At 40.5% G+C, this 17,318-nt stretch overlaps 1 protein-coding gene across 1 annotated transcript in view; it reads right to left on the bottom strand.

Annotated features, from left to right (window-relative positions):
• LOC140690346 (trafficking protein particle complex subunit 9-like) overlaps window positions 1-17,318 on the bottom strand; it is a 60,903-nt gene that overhangs the window by 23,856 nt on the left and 19,729 nt on the right. The window contains exons 2-6 of the mRNA XM_072952054.1: window positions 14,968-15,153; window positions 13,517-13,638; window positions 13,020-13,080; window positions 12,764-12,854; window positions 12,366-12,486 (exon numbers count right to left, since the gene is read on the bottom strand). Of these exons, the coding sequence (XP_072808155.1) occupies window positions 12,366-12,486; window positions 12,764-12,815 (173 nt within the window). The 5' untranslated portion in view covers window positions 12,816-12,854; window positions 13,020-13,080; window positions 13,517-13,638; window positions 14,968-15,153. The remainder of the gene's footprint in view (window positions 1-12,365; window positions 12,487-12,763; window positions 12,855-13,019; window positions 13,081-13,516; window positions 13,639-14,967; window positions 15,154-17,318) is intronic.

Here is a 17,318-nt window from a genome sequence, read left to right on the forward strand (position 1 = left end):
TGGTTTTGCAAAATGCTTTCTCTTCAAGGAGATTTACTGATTTCTAATAAATTTCAAACTACAGCACTGAACTAAACTGGGTAAGACATTTTAAAGTTCTAATGAAAACTCTCATTAAAAGAATTAGTTACATGGGACTGATTAACCAGCTGAATATGGTTATAATTTTTGATATTGTTTGAAATACTACTGCCTTTTAACCTGTTTCCCAGACATAAAGAATCTCTTCTCCTTAAGCTAGTTATGGTTCACAGCAATTTGATAAATTATAACTATGTATACAGACTTGGAACAGTTATCTTTTCTCTCTATCTGATCCCTCAAAAGACTAAAAATACTTAGGTCCCCAGTGGCTCTATCAGACAAATTAGGGAGATCATCTCCTAAGAGATATAGGAGTATAAAGGTATTTTAAGGATTTTAAAGAGAAAAGAATTTACCTAAATCTGTAAGGCAAAAATCCATGAAAAGCCTTGACGTGGCTTTCTTGGCCTTAGAAAACCTTATTAACATTCTACCCTGAGACTCCGTATTAAAACTTCCAACACAGTCAATTTAAAAAGCCTATATGATCAAATAATCAGATTTAATTTGTAAAGAAATTAATCTTGATTTGGCTATATTTGAGAAAACTGAGGGTAACTTTAGAGAGAAAAAAATTATATTTTAGTCGATATTAAATTCTAGTTTTGTTAATTGAGGTCCATATTTACTAAGACACTTCCCATTTCATTCCTTGCTGTTATGTCACACTGCTGTACAGTTTAATTGAATTATGAAAAGAATACTCTAGGTTTGATTCTGAAGCTCAGTAATCTATCCTTGGGTAAAATTCCAATGCCCCATGACCTGCAGCCAGGGGATTATACATACTGCAACAGGCATGACTTAAAGAACTGTCTCCAACCTGAATGGAAAGACCCTTTTTCAGATACTCTTAACTAGACCATACACACCAAAGCTGAAGGAAACGGAGTCTCGGATTCATTTCCTATCTGAAACAGCCCCTGCAGTGCACTGGCCTATAGAGCGCTGCTCACCTTAAAACAATGCCCAAATGGAGAAAAAGCTTCCATACCAGGATGAGAAGAAGACGACATCTGAGCTAGACTGCTGACCCAAGACACCGGACCAGGACTGTATACCAATTACTTTGATAATTTCTCCAACCTTTGATTATGAACTACTCCAATTGTTAAGTTTATGATAAATTACCTATGTCTAGTACTTCTGTGTTACCTTGGTGGGTTTCCCTACTCCAAGGCTCTAACTAGATAGCCCTCAGAAACGTTATTCTAAAAAGAATTTATAGTTCTGTTTAGGCCACTGTTGATCTTACAAGGTGGGAGATTTCAACTGGCCAATTAATACCTGCTCTGACCCTGACCATAAATATGAACTTTCTCATAGGATCAAACTCAGAAACACAAGCAAAATTTTAACCCAAAAATACAACTTCTCGACTATTAAATTCTTACTCGTGACTTTATTAACGTTACTAGCTGTATTACTTATATCCTGTCTATTTTATAAAATTGTTGTCTGTTACATTTCCCAATGTGTAACTAGGCCCACAAGATGGATGATGGCTAAACATCTTGAAGAAACAGATAAAATTTATAACCCTGAATAAAATAAATATAATAGTGTGATTCTAGGTATGGGAATGAGCAAAGATGGGTAAACACTTCCTGGATCATAATAGAGTAGTAAGACAGGTGATCCAGAGAACTTTTAGTATCAACAGGGCCTGATAAAAAAAACTAACACCTTGAATGGCAACTCAGAAGATTCTTCACCTGAACTAGGAATGAGCCATCCTAGCACCGTGGGACAAAATTGGTCATGAAATGTCTCTCAAAATATTGGTCGAATTTAGGACCAAGGGGGAACACTGTGAATGAAAATACTACAATGTGCATGAAAATACTGCAACCATGTCAGTAAACAAAGAATGCTGAATCCAAATCATCAGCGGCTGCTGCCAACCCCCAGCGAGTTCATGCCTACAGCCCGGCCTCTCAGCCACTCACAGTGGTGCCCTCTGAGCAGACTCAGTGCAAGAAAGGACAGGATACTGGCCCTAGATAGCCAGGTGCTTGCCAAAGGAATGAATTCAATGACCCAAATGTTTGCTTCCCACCATACATAGAAAAGCAGTAAATACTTGAACTTGAGATATCTGGTTTTCTTTAGATAACAAGCAATATTTTATTGTTCCAATTACCTGATCTTTGTTGTAAAGATTCTATTTATCCTAGCTCCTCCACTACCTCTTGGGAGCAGTCCCTCAGAGTGATCTGAGAGGCTGTCATCCCGGCTCGAGTCCTCCAGCCAAATAAATCAAAGCCCTTAACATTTAGGCTGAACGTTTATTTCAATGACGTTCCAGAATAGACACAACTCATCAATTCTGTAATGGAACACACTGAATCAGGAACCAAAAGCGTGTTTTAGTCCAGAAAATCTCCAGGTTCCTATTTCTTCCTGTCATTATACAATCCCTCCAGAACTCATTACTTTGCTGTCTGCTCCTCTGGCAACCAAACTCAGAGAAGAGACAACTCAGCAGAGCGCCCTGCTGGGGAGAACACCCCGCAGAAGCACTGCAGGCTGCCTTCCCTCCCGCACGCTCTGCTGACCCTTGGTGTCCCCCTTGGAGACCAGGCCAACACAGCTCTTCCCAACAGCTGCAAAGTCGCACACGTTAAATAAATCATTTTATTTTATATGATATTTTACGTATATACCCATCTCTGAAAACAGCTTTGCCAGAAGCCCAAATCTTCAACATTAATCTGCAAAGGCAAATCAGGTCCCCAAGGGAAAACAAGTCTTAAGACGATGCTAAGGCCTCCAAAGTCCTCTCCACGACCATGAACCAAACTGCATGCAGGTCTGCAGCTGCAGGAGGCTACATGTCTGCTTTTAAAGCAACCCCTTTCTGCCCTCGGGTGCTACAATGCCCTTTTATGCCCTCCCATCACAGGGCAAGAGCAGCCGCTGCAGAACCTTGCAGGGCAGCACTGACAGGACTGGACAAAGGGGATCAGAGTTAAACAAAGCATTCTGATGACACGAGCTTGTCACTGTGTCTCTTTACAGATGTAGATATATATAGAGAGAAGTGGGGTGATATTGCTCAAAGTCACACAGCTAATAAGTGGCAAAGTATATAACTCTGCTCCTCCCTCCTGTGTGACGCCCAACTGGGACAACCACAGGGTTCTCTCGTGGCTGCCTGAACAGTCTTTTCCTATCACTCATGACACACAATAGTGTCTGAACTTAGCCTGCATTTGCAGCATCTTTTCCCTCCAGTTTCTCAGGAACAAGGCTGTTCGGGCCTGTATGAATTCCGGCTTCCTGAAATCTCCGTGCTCAGGCTGGTCTTGCCTGTGCATCCGGCCCGCTGCTCAGAGGCTCTTCCTCCCCTGCAGGAGGACGTTTCTAATCTTCACAGGGACACAACTTCAGGGGAGCTCTCCTCTCGCCCTCAGCATGGCAGGTGTCCCAGGCCTCATCCCGAGCAGCCCCGTTAGGACGGTGTCTGCCCAGCTCTGCTAGTCAGATCAGCAGCCTCAATGCCAGGGATTATACCCAGGTCACACTGCAAACCTACTGCCCGCCTCACAGCCCCCAGCCAGCAGGTCACCTGGAAGTCACAGCAAGTGCCCCACCCAATCCAGAAGTCTCTTCTTTTGCCAGCACCACTGATGAATGGTTTCCAACCTTCGGACAGTTTCGCACAAAACAGCACCTTCTACAGTGAAACGGGTGGTTTTTCTTCTGCGCCTCATCCTTACTGGAAACGTAAAAGGAAACCAAAAGGCCTTTTCTCAACCCTTTTCTGATGAAACCCTCCCACCCACAATACTCATATGCTCAAGAGCTTTGGATCCACATGATTTTCGTTCTCTTAGGCTAAGTGGCTCAAAAAACTAAGGGATTCTTTCTCCTTTGAGGGTATTAGCACTCAGTTTCTCAGCTTTAATCTGTTTTTGTCTCTCTCTTCAGTGACCCTAGCAGTTGCCACCTCTTACTCCCTTCAGCAGCCTCCCTCCCAACTTCAAGTCTAGGAAATCAGCTGTGATGAGGGGCACGGGGGCAGTCACAGAAGATGCAACTAAGGCACAGAGAGGCTACATAATTTGCCCAAGAAATCACCTTGAACCACCAACAGAGTGTGTCACGTCCCTCTGTTTAACTCTAATGCTAAGCAAGTTAACTTTTTGTAGATTATGTTTATAAACAGATGAGGTATGAAAATACATACAAGGACACACATCAACTCTAAGATATTCATTAACTCCACTATTTTGTTTCTATTTATTTTATTTCTATTAAAAAATTAAGAACCCCTGCAGTCAATATAGCAAAATGTTACTGGGTTTTAAATCCAGAATATACAGGGGTTGTGTCATTCCTCATTCTTGTATGTATTTTCACAAGACAAAATGATTTGAAAGTCTCTCTCCCCGCCCCCTACTCACTACTGGCTCTCACCAGAGCTCCCAGACCACACATCTAACAGCCTTTCACTTTACCCACAGCTGAACTCATCAGTTTTCCCCCAGAACTCCCTCTGCTGCTTTCCCTCCTCAGAACACAGCAGGACCATTATTTAACTCATTAATCCACCCAGAAACCTGGGCCTTACTCCATCCTACCTTCACAGACAGCATTGATCCTTTCCTCTTTACCATCTAAACATGCCTTCAATCTGTTCGCTTTTACCCACTGACCGTCCCACCGCTCAATTGGAAGCCAACAACACTGCCCACCTGGACTCATGAGTCTCCCAGGTGGCCCCACAGCCACTCTCCCCTACTTGAGACAAATGTGATTGTGTCTCTCCCACGCTTTTGGACTCATTTCAGACCCACTGTTCTTAGAAGAAACTTCAATTTCTTCACCTGGTGAAGGTCCTTGCCGTGAAACTGTCAGCTCAGTAAGGGCAGGACACACCCTCGTCCCTCGGCTCCACCATCTGGCAGAGCATCAGCTTGGGAGGATTGAGTTCTTAGCAAACTACTTCACTTATCCATACAAATCCATGGTAGATTAGAAAGATTTTAGATGTTGAGCTCGACTATTAATTTGGGGATTTTGCACTGGCAACCTGCAAGTATATATTCCAATTATTGTGTCTTCTTAAAACCATACCCAGATTAAAGGAGTATTTGTGGAATGTCTTCAGAGTAAAAGGGACTGTACTTTTACAGATTTTATGTTTTAAAATATGAACAACCCGGACAGGGTCAAAAATAGAACCGCCTCACAAGTGACAGAAGACAGGTGAGACGCATATAGCAACAGGTCACAAAGATGGTAAGAGCAAAATTGTTTCTCCAACCCCCAAAACATTCCTCCAAGAACTGAAAACTCAGAAATTTGAAAGTAAAATACTATCATATAAAGAAAGAAAATAAATAATCCTCTTCATCAGGGTTTCTAGATCTGACTGCAGAGTTATTAGCAGGCCATACTGAATCCTAGCACAGAAAAATCAGATGGACTATTGGTGAGTAAGTTCCAGGAAAATGGCAGTAACTCCTCCACTTGAAAGAGGACACACACTCACTTGTTCAAGGTGATTGTAAACCACATTCTGCAGAAATTCAGAAGATTCAGGCACCGCTTCTAGATGGTGATGACACGGAAGGACGGCTTGGATGCATGCTTCTAACTGAGTCACCGGCATTCTTACACTGCAGGGGGAAATGGAGGCCCTCAGCCAAGAGCACAGTTGTTCCTGTCATGTATCCCAGGCCGTGCCTCGGGGACTCAGTGTACTGTAGCAGTCCGGCCCCAGGTGAGGACCCGCAGCGTGGCCCAAGCAAGCAGGAGGGGCACTGTGCTTGAGAAATCCCATCCCCCATGGGGGCAAGAGGGGCTGGTGGGGTTGTGTGAACCTATAAATGCTCATAGAAATACACCTGCATACATTGAAGTGATAAAATTAAAAGTAGCAGGCTATTTAACAAAATTTCAATTGTCAGTGTTAATTTTACCATTCCATTCCGCTTGTCCCCTGCACTCTGAGACAGGCTTAGGCTCTCTCACACATGCAGCTCTGATGCAATGGTTGTGAAGTTATTTTACTTTGCTGCAAGTGTCTTCGCTCCCAGTGTCACTGTGACTGTCGTCTCTTAACACAGTCAGATATCTTCCTGCATCTCTCCCTGAGTTCCTTGCTCCTGCTTCTCAGATCCTGAGATAAAGAACAGGTGAAGGCACATGACTGGAAAAGTCAATGTGGACTTGACCAAAGTCCTCAGTGACCCCCTAGGTGAGTGCTGCCCACCCCTTACCTTCGATTCTCAAGGTTCTGCCCAGGGTGACATCCAGCCAGGAGAGAGTCCTGGGCCCTATTAAAAGCTGTGTGGCTTGGGTGCAGGGAAAGCTGCAGGAGCTGGTTCTGTAGCCGGTCCCATCCACACCTCTGCTCCTCTCTCTCCTGAGGCAGTGCTGCCAAGCCCCCAGGCTCCCTGAGCTTCTGTCTTTCTCTTCTACTCTACTTCAAGCCCTTTTCCTCTTCCTTTACTCCCTGATTATCCCTAGCTGGAGTGATTTTTCTATCATAGAATCTGAAAAAATTTCCTGCAGCTGAAAAAGAGGTGCCAGAGGTCAACGCGCATATGGTGGTTCCTGAATAGAGCCCCTGGTTAGGGGGACCCTCACCAACACTCAGGGGGCATCAGGCATGTTGCAGGGTCGACCACCACCAACAAGAGTTTGCTGTGACACCAAGGCACGCACAGCATCCCTGCTCACTAAATTGTAGTTGTAGTCCTTTATTAAGAAGCAAAAATAAAAAAATTGCTCATGTTTCTTACTAAAATTATTTATGAGGGAGAAAAAGAAATTGTAATAGAAAGAACAAATTTCACTCCATGTTAGATGTGTTCATTTGGCTTTAATCCTGTACCTTGTTTTCTAGGCTCAGACTTGCTATCTCTGCACCTTTTGTAAAAGAAAGTTGCCTTTAGCCTGAAATATCCAGGAGGGCCTATTCTCCGGGCTCTGATCTTTAAGGATATTTGCTCTTCTACACTTATGTATAGATGGCAAGTTGTAAAATAGTGAATAACCTTTCTTTTTTTTTGGAGGTTTTACAGGGGCACCATAATTTGACCCACATGGACAGCTGCAGGAACAAAGGATTTCAAGGACAAACAATTCATACAGCAAGAAGTTTGCAACAACCAGCCACATCCCCGCCGCTTTTTAGTATAAAAGGAGACTGAATTCTGCCCTGGGGAAGAGAGTTCTACTGGATAACAATATGCCATTTTCTGGGTCTGCCAGCTTTACAAATAAAGTCTCTTTTCCTTACTCCAACATCTCATCTCCCGATTAATCGGCCTGTCATGCAGCAAGCAGAACGAGTTTGGACTTGGTAACAAATTGACTGCCTTAGAGGTAGTATGTCTCCACTGTTTCCTCATTTCCAGTATTTCACCACCTATCAATTTTATATGCTTTTTAACAACATGAACAAAAAACCTATTACAAGGAATTGATTCCACAGAAATAAAATTATTTCTACTCCTTCAAAACTTTTTTCTTTTCTATTTTATTTTGTTTTGCTTATTGAAAAGAAAATAAATTCAAATCTTTTTATTTCACGTATTATTATAACTAGATATTGTAAATACTACAAAGATATTTAAACTGCAATAAAAATTGTTCATATATTAGTATAAAGATATATACACAATCAATGCAGATTAGGAAAGGAGTAGATATTTACTAAAAATCCACTGCACATCCAGTCTTTTACAAGCATATCCTGGAATATAAGCTCTATTATCCAGGGTCCCCCACCCCCAATCTCACTGCGGAGTCCCTTAGTAATCAACTACCAAGGCACCAGCATAGAACCATGAGATCACTATTTTAGGTATAAATGAGAGTATTAGCTCATTCAATTCTAAAACAGAAACCTTAAAATAAATACTGAACTTACTTACAGATAAACAAATTTGGACACAAAAAAAGTACAGTTTCTCCCCAAATTCACAAAGATAATAACTGGTAAAGGCAAGATTTGAACTCATCTGCCTTGAATATAAAGCTAAGTTGGAAATCCCCTTCAACTGTGGAGGACCAGCAGCACAGCCTGTCACCCTATCTTTGTTCAGATCTGGCTTTAGACAGCCTGAGACAGCACCCCTTCCTATGGAACTCGAGGGCAAACAATAACAATAAGGATTTTATATTCAGTAGTTTCTTAGGTCTCAATTATATAAAGTGTCAGCAGGTCAGCAGAAAACTCTGGGAAATATGAGTGGGTCCAGAGCTTTTTGCTGATAAGAAACTCAATCTATCAGGACAGAGTGACCTTCCCATGAGAGGCCTCATGGACATAAACTAAAGGCAACTGAGCAATGAAAACTAGCAAGAACATGGAACTCAAGCAAGAAGGATCCCTACCATCCCCTGCCCAGTTGCCTCTTCACCTTTGTGGACAAGACGGCAGAAAGTCCATGTTCTTGTCCAAGTTACAACATCATGGATTCTCACCCATATAATACTACGACTCTATGCTGTCTTAAGTCCTTTCCAACTAAAATATGATGACACCAATATCTCAGCGGAATGTCTATGTCTCCACTTTCTCTCTTCTATTAGGAGACTATATCTATGGCCACAAAGCCGAAATTCAATTAAAAACACCATGCACGAAGCCTGGTGAAAGTCTGTGTAAGAGACATTGTTCTCAAGCTCAGTGAGTGAAAACTCAGAAAAAGTGGTCCTTATCCCTCTGCAAGTGGAAGGTAGCCTGATTGTGTGTGTGTATGTGTGCACACGTGTGTGTGTAAATCAAATACAATGTATTGTGGGATGTGCACAGATTTTTTTTATGTTACTATCATTTCATGAGGATGAGCCAACCTTTAAAGTAATTTGAATCTACTATTCTGAGAGAGTCTCAGGATCTTTTGGTGGAGGATGGGAAAGGGGAAAGGAAAGGAGGAAAGAAGTAAATGAAGCAAAGCTGTAAGTATACTGCTAGGGAAAGGCAAGACATTAATTTTGTTCCTACTTGCATCACACACAAATTAGGGACTGGCTTTCCCACATGTCTTGTCAAGCACTGAGTTGCAGAAGAACAGGTGACAGCCCATTTCTCACTGAGCTTGTGACTGTACGTGGCATCTTATAGACACTAATAATTTAACCTGATCAAACAATCTGGCAGCAGGCTGTAATTCTCCCATTTTGAGAGATAAGAAAACAGGAAGTGAAATAGGGTATATAGCTTGACAAAAGTCAGAGGACAAGTAAACTAAAGAGGATGAATTCAAACTCAGATCTGAATGCAGAGTCTGATCTTCCCACTCCGAGGGCTGGAAATTCCTTAACACACAGGGTCCCCAGCTCCTCTGCTTTGTTCCTGGCACCAAGCATTTCCCATGGCGATATTCTCCAGTTCTCAGACACAGCGCTCTGTGCAGCCAATAACCTCCATTCGACCTTGATCATCTACCTGTCACGCCCACCAGGCTTCACCAGGCAAGAAAGCTGGCTTTCAACTGCATACAAAGCCACCCCTGTTTTATCCTGGACTCTTCAGCGGCTTTTCCAGCGTAAACGCAGCCATGAAAGTGCTCACAGTTTGTACATGAGCCACACTACCTCTCTCCATCTCTGTCCCCACCTATACTACTTTGCTATGACCATTTTGAGAATCTTGGAAACAAATTTTTAAAAACAGAAAAGAAAGGATTCTGTAACAAGTACTTAATACTTACAATTTTAAATGAGAAGTTACAAAGTGAGTATTTACAAACCGAATCTGCCTTCCTAGGTGTCAGTTTTAACAGTTAAAATATACAATAGCAAAAAATTCTGACTTAAATAATTAACAAAAACATCAACAATAATCTGGAATAAACTCAAAAATAATGCCCATGTTGTACATGGTGGAAGTACAGGACTGTACTGTGGGGTAAAGTAAGAGGTGTGAAAGTAGAGACATCAACATTTTGTATGGAGGAAAGCAGTTTTGTAAAAATGTACGTTCTCCTAAAGATAATTCAAAAGTACTAAAAAATCCCACGACAGCACTTCTTTTTTTTTTTAACTTGAAAAATTATATTAGAATTCTTCAGGAATAATAAAGTCATAATACTAACCAAGAAAATTTGGGATCGAAAAGAGAATCAAAAAATCGCACTGTCAGATATTAAATAAATGTTTGCAATATGTAAGATATAGTGCTAGTGTAAGAAAGTAAGATTGATAAAAATAAACCATGAGCTCAAAAAGAGACTCTAGTGTACATAAGTATTCTTTACAGGTGGGATTTCAAGTTAAAAAGCAAAGTAGGAATTCAATAATTGTCTTGGGACAATCAGAGAATCCCCTGGAAAAAACAAATTCTATTCCAGTCATAATGACCGCAAGAAAAATTACAGAATGTGATGTGAATATTAGAAAGTACTAATAACAGCGAATATAATTCTTTGCTCATATTAATTCAACTTCTCTTCACTATAACAAGTACCATCATCATCTCCATCTTAGAGATTAAAAAAACCTACAGAAGAAATTTATACCATTATAAGAAAGTATTTCTAAGAATAATATCAGGAATAAAACCCAAAAAGAAGACATTTACAATCTTAAGATTATTTTGGGCCACAACAAAAATGAACCTACTGAACAAAATGAAAGGCAAAATATGACAAGGAAAAGCTCTCTGATACATGTTGATGAAGACAAGGGGTTAATGTTCATAATATACATAGAGCTGTCACAAAGCAACAAGAAGCTGCCTCACTTAAATGTGTGCAAAGGACAAAAGAGATCATTCACTTTTTAAAAGTCAGATGGCTAATGAGTGAAAAATGCTCAATACCTCACTGGTCATCAAGTGCAAATTAAAACAATGAAAAAGTACTTTTGCTCATCATATTGGCACATATTTTTAAAAGATATTCTAGCTAGTGTCCATCTTTGAGAGAACAAACTGTGAGCGATCTTTTGGAGGATGACATGTCAATGGATATGTAAACTCTGAAAAACGTGTGTACACACAGGCTGAACTCCACATTTTGGAATCGTTTCATTTAGAAAAATTCAGTTCAAAAAGATGTACTTATCAGAGCATTTACACAGCACTGTTTACAATGGTGAGAAGAAAAGCAGAAGTGAAATCATATCCAGCGATAGAGAATTGGTTACATAAGTTATTCTACATCTTTTCATGCCCCACAGGAGAAGGAATTTCTTGATTCACTTGAAAGGAGCCTGTGATTTATGTAGTTGTCACATCCAAGGACTAAATTTCCAGAAACCTTAACGAAAATAATACTCATACAAGATCACAGGAATGTTTGTATAAGAAGTATGCCAGTCAAACACCCTTTCTGACAGTGGAAAATGGAGAAAACTTAAGTGTCCACCATCAAGACAATGATGCGGTAAATCACGGTGAGCTGTGGGCACTAAAGTTCCGGTGTTTCGGCGTGGTCCAAGGCCTTGTCCACAGTACGCTCCCACGAAAGGTGTCCTTACACAAGAGACCAAACCTGCATATCAGGAAAACCCTCTACTCTATCTGAAAGGACCGGGTGAGTCTGGAGAGAGAGGACGTCTGTGATATATACCTGAGTGAATAAACCGAGCTGCAGAAAACATATAGTATGGCCTTATTTTTCAATAAAGCATATATACACACACATAGACATAGATTTCTCATATACGTGTATGTATGTGTTTATTTATATGACATAGGCATAAAGGTCATGAAATATATACTCCACATTGTCAGCAGTTTTTACTCTCAGGAAAAAAGGGGAAGGGATGTAGGGGACTTTCGGTACCACAACAGATCTCTTTTCAGAATTTCAGTTAAGTATACTTGGAATTTAAAAGTTTATTTAAGTCCAAAGTAAAATGGACGAGGACTCCACAAGACAGAATGCTATACTAGTCATTAAAAATCATGCCAGGGGAGATAGAATATTGTAGAAAAATGTGTAATAAGCCGAATGGAAAATGGAGGTCTCCACACAGTATACAGGCACACATTGCTCGCTGGTTTTTATGACAGAGGTAATACACACTGATGAAAAGAACAGAAAATAGATGTTAATGTGTTAATTATTATCTCTGAGTACTGGCACCAGGATAGATCCATTTGACCCTTTTTTCATACATTTATATTAAATACACACTATTTTTCATCTGAAAAATGCATTTTTAGATGTCTAGTACCACACATTGGAAAATTACACGAGTACTTACAGAAACAAATAACTAGGAGACACCGCAGCAGCGTCACAAAGTGTAGAAAGGGCGATCCTGAATAACACCGCGCAGTTACATAAGGACCCACAAAGTGAGAGCACCTGCTGTAACAGGGCGCGGCCCCCTTCCATTTGTCAGATGTGTCTTCAGGGCTGAGGCAGTTCTGAGCACGGCCAGTGTCAGTGCTGGTGTCTGGATGGATGCCACTGGAGGTGAGGGCACCTGCAAGCCGAGAGGAAGAATAGAAATCATCCTCTGCTTTTTCTGTCTTGTTTCTTTGTTACTTTTAAAGAGAGGCAGAAATAAGATAAACTGGATCTTTCCTACTGAAATTTCAGTAATGAAACCAGTTTTAAAGTGATCACAACTTATATTCTGCCTATGACTGTCTTTTCAACAAAGCATCATATTTATAAAATGTTAATTAACTCAGTTAATTAACTCCCTGTTGAAACATTCTAGTAAAGAGCATGAACTGCAGTATGTAAAAGAACCACACCTGCAGTGACTAGCTCAGCTGTCTTGACGGCAGTGCAGTCAGCCCCCACCATCCCGTGGCCCTGAGCTCCTGATGCTGGTAAGAGAGCGCGCTGCTGCCTCAGATGGAAAGAAAAGGTGAAAGCATTTTCTGAAATCTACAGCACTGACAAAACATAACTGATAAATCCCAGGCTCCTTTGAGGCTGTCATTTTCCGTTTCTGGCCAACACCCGTCAATGAGCAGAACCACCCCATTCCCGAGTCATGGGACTCACGTGGGCAGAAGTTTTGGAGAAATTTCCAGGTATAGAATGTAAACCAACTATACATAAAACTCTGAAAAAGAAAAGATGCAATAATCTGATTTTGGAAGACACTAAAATATTCTCCTAAGCCTTAGTACTTGGAAAGGCTGGGCTTCTACTAAGCCACTTATTTATTTCACAGCCAATGAGCATCTCCCACAAACCCTGTTTCCCTGTGTCTGCTGGGAGCTTCAGGCACATTGATGTTGTCTATCTTATAAGTCACAAGGCAGAGGCGTGTGTCTCACGCTGGCAACTCTCACACAGGCTCAACTCCTAGCCTCACTGTATGAACTTGGCCCCATTTTCTCACCTGTTTATTTGGTACCTGTTCTTCTGTAAGCTGCCTGAAATGCTTATTGAAACAAGTCAGAAGAATGAGTGGGTAGAGAAATGGACAGATGGACAGGTGAGAGATGGGCAGAAAAACAGAGAGTCTCCAAGAGAAGGGGAGCAATCAAAATTACCTATGCAAAACCCTCTTCTAGTCAGGGAAGGAAACCACCACGGAGAAGTGTGAAGAGGCAGGTTGCTTAGGACTGTTTCCTGGATTCCATGAAAAGTCACACCAAGAGATGAGAGGGTAGAACTATAAATAATAAAAGAAAAAATCATGCATGTTTGAAAAATATATCTACATTATGTACTTTCTAAAGAATAGAGTCAAATTAGCAAGGCCCAATAACACAATCCTTGGGTATATACAGAAGTGAGAATCCCATCTCCAATCTGCAAGGCATCCCTTTGGAGCACTGAGAGTCTACACGGTGCAGTCATAAAGCCATCACCGCAAAAGCGATGCTATCCTGCACTTACGAGGAAAGAGCAGCTGTGCTCGGTCTGCCTACACGTGTCTTTTACACCCCTCAGCACCTCTACGGGGGAGGGACGCCTAGCGAGCCCCATCTCTGCAGGACAGAAAACAAGTCCAAGAGAGGCTAAGCCGACCTACCAATTCTCCATCTCACAGGACTTGTCACTCCAGACCAGGACTCGAACTCGGACCCACGTTTGTAACCACAGTACTACCGTATTTTATGTGCTTTTTGTGTGTATAATACATTTGTTTCTGGCATGAAAGGGTATTTAATAAATGATCGGTTGTCTTGTCTATCTCATTAGTTCACAATCTTTATATTTTTGAATTGTACTCTTCCCCTGGAGAAAGGAACGGAAAGAGCGGGGGTCAGAATGAGGTGGGGCTCCATTCTTTATCTGTTGCCACATCTCATCCAAGTCCCCAAACAGGGAGAAAGAGCAAATGTTCTCTTCATCATTTAAAGAGAGGGCTCCAGTGACGGTGACTTACTCAACCCCAAAACCAAGTCTGGGGGAAGGGCACATGCAGCAACGAGAGCAGTATCACCTGTAGGAAGGCAAAAAGAGCTCAGGGGATGGCTCAATGGGACAGCCTGATTTCATTTCAATCGATAATACAATAGCACACTCTAAAAAAACTAGAATGCAATGGATTTCCTCTTTCTTGACATCTAGCAAGTTTCCACATCTCACATGTAACATTATCACGAACTAGTGAAAGGAAGAGTCCACAGACAAGGAAAATCAATGCCACAGGCAGGCTGAAACACAGGCTGGAGGAAAGGAAGGGAAAGGGCATAGTAAAGAAGAGGGGAAATTCTGGGAAAAAGACATCATCACAAGGACTCTCAAGCATCATCCAGCAATCATATAATCATTCTTTCAAGAGAGAGTTACTTAGGTCCTATTTTGTGCAACATTGTACAGTGGGCGAAGCAAGAGCACAGCGTCCATGGTGGCAGCAAGCTGCGGAGCTCCAATACACTTCTGATCCCGGTACCTTGCACACTTGTCCTCAGTATAAAGGCAAAATATATAGTAAAATAATCCAATGTAAACTCTATGCAATGCTGAAAAAAATTAAAGAATACCTAAATACCTGGACAGACACACCACGCACATTCCTGAATCAAATGACAGCATTCTTGGGATGGCAGTGCTCCCCAGAGCGATCCATATATTCAACGTGGACTCGATCACAATCCCAGTGGGTTCCTCTGCAGAAACTGACTATTTGCTGCTACAATTCATATGGGAATTCGAGGATCTCAGTAAACAAACCGTACTTGAAATAGAAGAACAGTTTGAGAGGACTTGTAATTCTCAATTTCAAACCTTACAACTGTATCTCCAGGTGAGATTAGAGGCCATTTTTAAGTTATAATTGTGTTTATCCTTATTTTCTAAATTCTGTACAACGAATATACCTGTTAGAATAAGAAATTTAAAAAGTAAGGTATCTTTTAAAACATGCAAACCTATTCATTCATTGGGAAAAAAATATTTTGACTATAAAGAAGTAAACAAATATCTAGTGAAAAAGGACTATTTAAAAACAAGAGTGCATTTACATTTTTTGTAAATTGGAAACTGAAAAGCACAAACACATCAAGTTTCTAGGGAGAGTGTTGCAACATATTAATTGTTATTTCCAAAATTCTAATTGAACAATGAAAACTCACGAAAGAGAAAATCTTGATTGACAGCCAACTGCAAACACATGGAGAGCAAAGGCCTAGAAATCACAGTTCCTTTAACTCTGCTACTAACTCAATAGGAGAGGAAATTCCTCAGTGAGGGGACAGTGGAATCCCATGCATAAGACAGGATACACAGTACAAACTGCACTAGAATTGGGGGTGATTTCCATAGAAGAATTCTAAAGTTACAACATTGATGAAAAACTATAAAAACACTGACAGACAGATTAAAACACACAGTCATATATATTATATAAAAACATATGAAGTCTGCCCCCATGTTGCATAGAAATACAAACATATTTGTTCATTTATGGGCACTGATTACTTTATCCCAGGTAGAATATTTCAACTAAAATAGATAATCAATAATACACTCCTCTTGTCAAAACTAGTTGATAAGTTACTCTGCTATGTATGCATAATGTGTCTAAGATAGATTTAAAATTAGTGAAAAAGATTTTTGTATGGTTTCTTGAACCCTTCTCAAAACACCAAGCTTAATTTTAAAATAAATCTGAGCAGTATTTCTATATGATCTTTTCCCTTGTGAAATGAACAACACAGTCTGTTGTCAAAATTCTTTCCTTACAATGATTCACGAGCACCGTATACTCACAAAACTGCTGGACAGCAAGGCACTATCCAGACACTGTGACAAATCAAATGAAACACAAGGAAGACAGTAACCCTATTCTGCAGGGCTTATAATCTGTTCCAACACCGGGTTTTTATTTGATTTGTTTGATTGGTTAGAAAAATAAAATCACTCAAGTACATTCTTCTTTGAGCATTATGTAAATCATGACTCTCTTTTTAGTGTCATGAGCAGGAAAGACTTGAGTATGAATTGATTAGATCAACTAGGCACAATCATCGCTGGAGCCTGTGTAATAAATAAGTACATGAGATCTAAAATAAACCTACACAGATCTCTGCAAGGAAAATGAAGAGGTGAGTTCCCCAATGAGAAAACAAACAATCAAGAAATCAAAAAAGGAAAACTTTTTCATTAATGATTCCAGGCAGTAGTGGAGCATGGTGGTGAAGATCACAAATGCTGGGGACAAACATGAGGGTCTGAAATCCCACAGCACTGGGTAGCTGTGACACTGATATTTCAGTGAAATTTTCTGCACCTCAGTCTCCTATCCATAGACTGGGGACAGCCACAGCACCCATCTCCTAGAACAGTCTTAAGAATTAAGTTATTTTTTATATAAAAGTTTAAATAAAATACCTCAGATTTTAAATATTACCCCAAAAGCTCAAGGAACAAAGAAAACAGTGATAAATTGGAGTTCATCAAATGTTAAAAATTTGCTTCAAAGGACACCATCCAGAAGGTGAAAAAACATCAGAGAGGAGAAAATTTTTTCAAATTATTTATCTGATTAAGTATTTGTATCTTCAAATAAAAGAAAAAACTCCTACAACTCAACAAGAAAAAGAGAACTCAATTAAAATGTGTATAAAGTATCTGAAAATGTATTTTTCAAAGAAAATATACAAATGGCCAATAAGCACAATCAAACGATGTTCAATATCATTAGCTGTAAAAGAAATCAAGTCAAAACCACTAGGAGAAACCGCTTCACACTTACTACAATAGGTTATAATAAAAAAAATGTGTAACAAGCACTAATGAAGACACAGAGGAAGCGGAGCGCGCAGCCCTTGCTTTTGAGGATGTAACACAGGGTGGCCACTTTAGAAAACAGCCTGGCAGGTCCTCAGAGAGTTGAACATT

This window comes from Vicugna pacos, chromosome 30 (genome assembly GCF_048564905.1).
Source record: "Vicugna pacos chromosome 30, VicPac4, whole genome shotgun sequence".
Classification (NCBI taxonomy): domain Eukaryota; kingdom Metazoa; phylum Chordata; class Mammalia; order Artiodactyla; family Camelidae; genus Vicugna; species Vicugna pacos.